Genomic DNA, 8203 nt, shown 5'->3' on the forward strand with positions numbered 1-8203 from the left:
TGTTTTATAACCTGTTCACACAACCACTTTTAATTTTCCTGTTTCTCTGGTTATTTGGAAGCAAAGCGCCTTCAAGAAGGGGAGGGGCTTGGCGCTTGCCGCTGCTGATTGGTGATTGGTGCATACAGCTGTCATTAATCGTTCCTTGGACCATTCGTCTTGGGGGCGTCAAAGTAGGCGTAAACGTTTCTAGCATGCTGATTGGCGTAGCACGTCCAGTGGTGCGGTCGAGTACTCTTTTTAGCTTAGGAGGTGGGAGCAAGAGCTGGTTGAATCCTCTATTAAATACTAAGGAAAGGTGCTACACTGTTTACTTTCTTATCTCTTTTTGCACTGAATCATCCTTTATGAAAAGACAGGAGGTAATGTCGTCCCACAGTTCCTTGCGGCAGCAACGTTTGAAACAACGCACTATTGTAGTTTTACTATGGCAGAGCCACATAAATGTAGAAAAAACGGGGCATCTATTTTATGCTCGTGCACAATCCAAAATTTATGGAAATCCTTGCCTGAGCTCCAAATCCATACATATAGATTTCAAATCTATCCAGTTAGGAGTCATCTTCTCTCATTGTGGAATGCACAAAAAACTTACTTAACATGTGTATAAAAAGGTCAGCAGCCTTTTGCCAGGAAACTCTTGCCTATATACTTATGTCTGGATGTTATTTACTCTGGCCCCTTTGCTTAATTCCTTGTTTTTATTTAATTATCATTTATATAATGGCTCAACTATCTCTACTTGTATAATAATTTCAGGATGGTATATTAATTCAACGTTTCAATCCTGTTTGTTTTGTTTTTGTATTTATTTTCAGCAATATTTAGTTGTTACTTCCTATGATTAACTGCTGGTTAAATGTACATCACTATAAATATATGTAATTCTCTTTTGAACAGGAAACCTTCGATTTGTATTAGCAGTGAAGAGTTTTGGTCAGATGTCACTATTTCAGCCAGCCCCTGCTGATGAATCCTCCTTCCCATCTTTCCTTGACCTCATGATGTTTTCCATCGAGGTCGAAGTGTTTGGGACGTAGGACGTTGTTTCTATGAGTATTCGGCCGCAGCCCTTGTTTGATAACACAGTTGGGTGGATCCAAAACACGAGGACGAGGGGATTGTCATTCATTTATTAGCGAGTTCGTTTCATGAAACCAATCGAGGATTAAAGCGTATCCACAAATCTAAAACATAAAAGGTATGATTTATTGTTAACACACCTCTGAAAGGTCAATAGGATGGTCTTGTTAACTTGAACGTCTAGCTAATGCTAGCCACCTAGCTAGCTAGTAAGCTAAAGATAGCTGTCGTTATGTAGCTAGGTAGTTAATACTAACGTCGCTGTCAATACCGCTAACTTTAGTTTGTCCATTTGTTTTTTCGTAACTGCAGTAACTAGCTATATGTTATTTGCTATTGTTTTGTGTGAAACAAAGGTGTTACACCCCATTTGGCACTTGTGTTTTTATACTATCGAGATGCTGGCAGAAGCGAGCAGCAACCTTCTTGAATAGTTGCATCATCATTCGTGTAAGGTTGATCTTAACGTTGCTTTTAAGACCTTTCTGTCCAACAAGATTAACAAAATGTAGCGCCGCTGCTGATCGTTGCATCGCATCGACCGTGAAACGTTCGTGCATTATTATTTCCCGATTCTGTTCAAATGTTATGTAACGTTAACCTCAGCACTGTTTGCAAGCACAGGGTTAAAACAGGGGGGTAACGTTAGATTTAATAATAATATGATTTTAATAATGATCAGTTGACAAATACACAGTGAGTATTTGCCATCATTAAGAGCAGCCCTTTCAGTTATATATATTTGTAATTAGCTCAAATGTATATGCAAATAATTGAGACTTGTCATGTCCTTTAGCTACTTCTTTCCTGGGAATTAACACTTGTATTGAGTAAACAAGCCTTTCTAATCGAGCAGTCTTGGGGTAAAGTGAGGTGTGTCATAAACAGATTTTTTTTTAATAAACCATCCTGTTCACATGGCTTTAATGGATAAAAATATAATTTGAACATGATTATTTGGGGTCATCTTTGAAAGATGTAAACTCATAACTATTATCTCTTTCCTCCGTTAATTGTTTGTTAAATGGCCATCACAATTTCCCAGGGAAAATTGTATTCAAATGCAGTTCGGTCACAGTTTGAAACCCAAAGATAATCAGTTTGTTATGTAATACAAAGAAAAGCATCACATCCTAATATCCAAGGCTGGAACCGGCGAATAAAAATGTTATTAATTGTTTATCGAAACAGTTACTGATTACTCTTCTGTCAGTTTTTCTTCAACTGTTGACTGGTCGATTATGGCAAAAATCATAATCTCAATTATTCTGGTCAATATTGAGATCACGATTACTCAACACGGTTTATAGGGCTGACCTGTATGCTTTGAAGTGTCTAAATCAGGATTCAAATGCATCTTGGTTTTTTTATTCCAAAATTCCAAAATAGCCTATGAAATAAGAAATAGTAATCCAACATTAAGACATACCTTTTTAATCCTGCATGGGGAAACTCCTTTGTTATATTTTTTGGTTACACACACAGGTCCGAACACACACGCACAACACATGGAGAGATGTCAGAGCGAGGGGGCTGCCACTTAGTGTAGTTTACTTAAGGCCACCTGAACTGATCAAAGTCCAGGTCCGTATCTGTCCGTAGTCCGTATCTGTAGTCAAACCGGGAGTCGAACCGGCGAACCTCCGGTTTCCAAGCCAAGTCCTTATGGACTGTGCTGCTGCCCCTGCAATTTGCAACTTAGAGTGCAAAGAAGATGACTAGCAGTATTTCCCATAGGTTTGGGGCAGGCGGGGGGCACACACACACGAAGCACAGATGTTGATTATCTTGTTTTCGTAGGCCTTATCATTTGAAGCAAATTTCGAAAACACAATTTGATTAATCGCCCTGCCCTAGTTTCAGCTTTACTCAAGACTTCTAATTAAGTCTTCTTCTACTCCCCCTTTCGCCTGCTCCTGTTAGGGGTCACCACGGCAGATTATCGGTTTCCACCTCTTCCTGTCCTCTGCATTTTCCTCTCTCTCACCAAATCCATAAACCTCCTCTTTGGCCTTCCTCTTTTCCTCTTGCCTGGCAGCTCCATCATCAGTATTCTCTCCCCGTCTCTCCTCCGCACTGAATTTATTTCTTGGCCCCACCAATCCTTTCATAACTAAGTCACTATTTTAAACGATTAAAGGGTTTGCATCACATTAACCTGCTTCTGCCTTTTTTGAGATAAGATGAATCTAAAGCATCTTAACCTGAAGCTTAATGATTTCTAGTTTGAAGAGACCTTTGACAAACAATAACACGGGGTTGATGGCAATAGCTGCAACATTTTAGACATTCAGGTATTGTGAGCCATTCCTGAACAAACAAAAAAGACTATTGTAAAGTTCATTTAAATTCTGCATCCAGTCTAACTAACTGATTTTTCTTTTCTACGGCTTGTGCTGTCAGGGTGATGTCAGCAGCCTCTCTCATGCGCCTGGCAAGGTGCAGTGGTCCTCATGTGGGATGCAGTGGTCTTTTACAGAAAGCCCTTGTCTACCCACTCACATTCCAGCAGGACAGCCACCTCCAGTTCACAATCTCGCGGAGACAAATTTACACTCCTTCAGGACGACGGCACAGCAACACACGCTTTGATCCTGACAGCAGTGGCCGCCCCACTACTTGGGATTCATTTGGCATCTGGGACAATCGTATTGATGAGCCCATCCTGCTGCCTCCCAGCATTCGCTACGGGAAGCCCATCCCTAAAGTCAGCTTATCGAGGGTAGGCTGTGCCTCGCTCATTGGTCAACGCAAAGGGAACGAAGACCGCTTCCAGGTCTCCCAGATAACTGACAACATCCTCTACTTTGCTGTGTTTGATGGGCATGGCGGGCCAGAAGCAGCTGACTTTTGTGAAAAATACATGGAGAAATTCATCAAGTGAGGAAATTATTTGACTGATAAACAATTTTAATGTCTGAAAATGTTGCCAAAAAAAAGTCAGCCCATCGATGTTGCTGAAATTCTTATCAGTGTAGTGTTTTTGGTTGTTGTTTCAGGGACCTTGTGGCAAAAGAGTCCAATCTGGAACTGGTTTTGACGAAGGCCTTCCTTGAAGTAGACAAAGCTCTTCAAAAGGACTTGCACTTCTCCCCAAATGGTAGGTTCATTCATATTACATGTACAAAGATATACTTTGTATATGCATACACACGTAAATATGTAATGACACATGTTTCTTCTCTCTTCAAAACCTTACTTATCTACTTAGGCTTTGAAGCCTTGGATTTCCCAACTGACATGACCTGAGCACTTTTGGTTAGAGGTCTGTCGTTTAACCCAAAGTTACTTAATAACTGATGAAAAATTAACCAGCTACAACTAGAGCAAACACTAGTGTTTCACTGCTTCCAGTACTGCATGTACTTATACAGAAAGGTGACAAATTAAAGGAAAATCTTCGTACATGTGTGGATAAACATAGTAAATGTTGATCCTTCCATATAGGACAAGAGGTGTCACTGAATGATTTTTGATGAGTGTAATAATAAAGTGAATTATATGCTACCATTAGTCACCAGATCTCAGTCCAGTTAAACGCCTGTAGAGTCTATGCCAACAAACTTCGAAGCTATTCTAAAGGCTTGTGGTACAAAACACACTTAATGTTGTTTTTTTCCTTTAATTTGTCACCTATCTTTTGATAGCATGGGCATCGAAATTGATATTAGGGGTAATTTGAGCATCCCTCAAACAAATTACTGCAAAACATTTCTCATTATATCATTACATCTCTCACTATATATTTGCCCTTGTTATGTGGAAACTTGTCAAATTAGCTTGACTTCTTTTTCAGAGGGCATTATGTCTGATTAAGGTTATCTGTTGATATAAAAGCTAGTATACCTGTTATGTGGCCATACATCGGTCACACTGTGTGAAATGTCCCAATATGCCTGTGTGTGTGTGTGCATGTTATCTACGGCAGCTGCTGACCCAGCTAAGAGCTGGAGGTCCTTGGCACCAATGTGGATGACGAGAGGCTAGATTTTGAAGGAGAGTCCAGCGGGTCCTAAATCCTGGACTACTGGAAGGTTCCCTATCTTTCTCTCACTCCTCTCTTTCTCGCGCTCTCCCTTTTCTTTTCTTCTCTCACCAATTGTATGCAAAGCTTCTTGTGAGACAGTGCTTCAGTTTGACAAGTTGTATGAGATGTATGTTGTCAGTGACAGATGAGTGAGACGCAGCATGTTCAATATGTAGATTAGGCACACATACAAATGCACATCTTAAATCTTATCTCCACTTAGTCATCACATTTATTTCTTTGGAAATAGAAAGGCCTAATGCAGGCTTACTAGTGTGAGCAGATAAGTCCACTTAATGACGTTCTTTCAAATTTATTTTCCCTAAATGAACTAAAGTTTAGTTTAGTTTGTGTGTAGTAAAATATCCGCTGTGCAAACACTGTTTGCCAAACACATAAAGTTGTCTGGAACACTGTTAAAATAATATCTTAGTTTTTGCCTGCATTAATATGAGTTGTTAATAACCAAGGACAAAGTAATTAAATCTAATTTCGCTTTTCAGACTAGCTGTGAATTTATCACATTTGTAACCATAAATGCATGCAAAACCATACATGTAAAACAAATCTCCCCTCTCCTGAAGTATTCAGAAAAGTCGTTTTCTTTTAAGATGAGTTTATGTGTTGCTTTTTGAATATCAACATCAGGACTGGACACTGATAAGTGTTGTGTCAGTTAACATTTATTATTTCTAGGTTGAGCCTTAGACTTAACTCTGCTCAAAAAAATTTGCTCTGGACCTTAACTCTGTGCTGAAACAGTTCGACCTGCATGTGTGACTGCCTCCTCAATAGTTGACTGTGTTATCTCTAGTTTTCTGTAAGTCCAATTCCCACCCACGTGTTCGTGTTTTAGTGTGTGAATGTGAGAGTGTAAGAAACACCATGTGGTTGTAGTGACTTTTTGTTTGGACCTTTTTTATGGCACGATCCACCTCTGATGTTTCCTTTTATGTCTCTGTAGCCCCCGGGATGAATGCAGGAACCACCGCCACTGTGGCCCTGCTGAGGGACAGCATTGAGCTGGTGGTGGGCAGCGTTGGTGACAGCCGCGCCATGCTGTGCCGCAAGGGCAAAGCCCTTAAACTTACCATCGACCACACTCCTGAAAGGAAGGATGAGAAAGAGAGGTACAAAGATGTTGTCAGTATGCAACATTTATCAGTTTAGACAAAGTACTCAGAAATTACACCTTTTATTTTTCTTATTAGTACATTGTTAGTTAGTACACAATATTTATTTGAATGGAAGAAGTCATGTTGCGACTGACTTCAACCCTGGGGACAGCTGCAGAATGAAAAATAAAATAAAATGAATATAATTAACTTCACTTCCTTTTGCTTTTGTCTCAGTAAGTAAGTAAAATGTTGGTGTAGTAACTCAAATAAATGCACCAAACACTGACATTTTAAACTATTTCGACACGTTTGAATACGGGACGGCATCGCCGTTTTCCCTGTTGAGTAAAACCCAGCAAATCAGAATTTTTCCTCAGTGTTCTAAAGAATCCCATTATTGGGGGATGAGTCAAATAGCTTCGAAACACATTTAACAGTGGTATTGTCAGTGCTGATGAAGTTGTATCTGCAGTATTGAGAAGGATATTGTTACTATTATGGTAAAAATCGCTCTTTTTCTCTAAACCGAAGTTTTTATTTTGTACATTCCTCCCTCTGCTCCCTTTGAAGGATAAAGAGAAGTGGAGGTTTTATCACCTGGAATAGTCTGGGACAGCCAAACGTGAACGGCAGGTTGGCCATGACACGCAGCATTGGAGATTTTGACCTGAAGAACATGGGGGTCATTGCTGAGCCTGAGACCAAGAGAATATCTGTAAGTTTATAAAAGTGCCATTTGTCACTGGGTGTTTAAGGCTAATTTATACAGGATTTTGACCGTATTCTAATCTAAATATTTTGCCAGCATTTAAGAGACTGCGCAGTGAAAAATTCAGCTTCTCAACCCAACAAATGCATGAAAAATTTTAAAAGTGAATAATGTATGTACAACAGCATAATATCAACACAGGCTTATAAGAACAGGTATATTAAGCAAGCACTCTGGCCTCCATGAGCCAGTACACATTTTTCTCCCCCTTATCTGTTTGTATGCAGCTCCTATTTATAATTGTGCAACTATTACAGCCTGCCCCTCTTGACATTTGGGTGCACATTTTACCTCCATCCTAAATGTGGTAACGTAAACATTTTACAATTAATATTGCACATCGGGTTATATTTTTGAATTGATGTTCCCCAATCTGCTAGCATATTAATCTGAATAACCAGCAATGCACGTTTTCACTTGCCTCAACTTGTAAATATGTCTATAAAGACACTGTATATTAAGCTTTTATTTTAGGATTTGATTTTTCTCTGCTTTTACATCAACACAGTTTCTCCTTTCAGGTTTTGTTGAATGTCTTATCTCTTATAAATACAAAGTAATAATTCAGTGCTACTTGGTGGAAAAATAGTTTTCAAAATGTTGCTTATTATGGCTTGCCCTTTCTTCAGTTGCACCATGCCCATGACTCCTTCCTGGCGCTAACTACAGACGGCGTTAACTTCATTATGAACAGCCAGGAGATCTGCAATGTCATCAACCAGTGCCACGACCCCAAGGAGGCAGCTCAGAGAATATCTGACCAGGTGAGACGGTCACACTTGGCTTTTCATATGCCCATTGTAAAAAAACGCATGCCTCACTGATGGCACAAGGAGGCTGTTTATTTGAAGGCATCTTCAAGTTGTGGCAGCTTGACATATTTATTGAAATGAATGCCTACGTGTTGTGTAACTTTGGATTTGCCTTCATTCACACTCACTAGTTTATGGAGGGATTAACTTGTAGCGTGTACACTAATGGAAGTTTTTCAGAAAGTACTTCATGTTTATCTCATGTTTGGAGATATCCTACACCAAAACTGTATTGTCTATTAGCACTCTGCTCTCTACTGCATGAATTCACACCACTCATTTTCTCCTTAAAGGTTAAAGGTGCTTTCAGACAGTGAGTGGTTGAAAAATAGTCTCCAGCAAATTTAGCACCAGCCAAATGCTGGTAAAATATGCAAGTGGCTGGTGGATGTCC

At 39.6% G+C, this 8203-nt stretch overlaps 1 protein-coding gene across 1 annotated transcript; it reads left to right on the plus strand.

The window, feature by feature from the left end:
- Positions 1-1025: 1025 nt before the first annotated feature.
- ppm1kb (protein phosphatase, Mg2+/Mn2+ dependent 1Kb) lies at positions 1026-7761 on the plus strand (the record flags this gene model as incomplete). Its single annotated transcript, XM_046046848.1, is given in 6 exon segments — positions 1026-1201; positions 3487-3963; positions 4083-4183; positions 6075-6240; positions 6799-6943; positions 7627-7761. Coding segments are annotated over 5 exon segments (1020 nt in total), but the record flags the coding sequence as incomplete, so codon positions are not given.
- Positions 7762-8203: the final 442 nt, after the last annotated feature.

This window comes from Micropterus dolomieu, linkage group LG04 (genome assembly GCF_021292245.1).
Source record: "Micropterus dolomieu isolate WLL.071019.BEF.003 ecotype Adirondacks linkage group LG04, ASM2129224v1, whole genome shotgun sequence".
In the NCBI taxonomy this organism is placed as follows: domain Eukaryota; kingdom Metazoa; phylum Chordata; class Actinopteri; order Centrarchiformes; family Centrarchidae; genus Micropterus; species Micropterus dolomieu.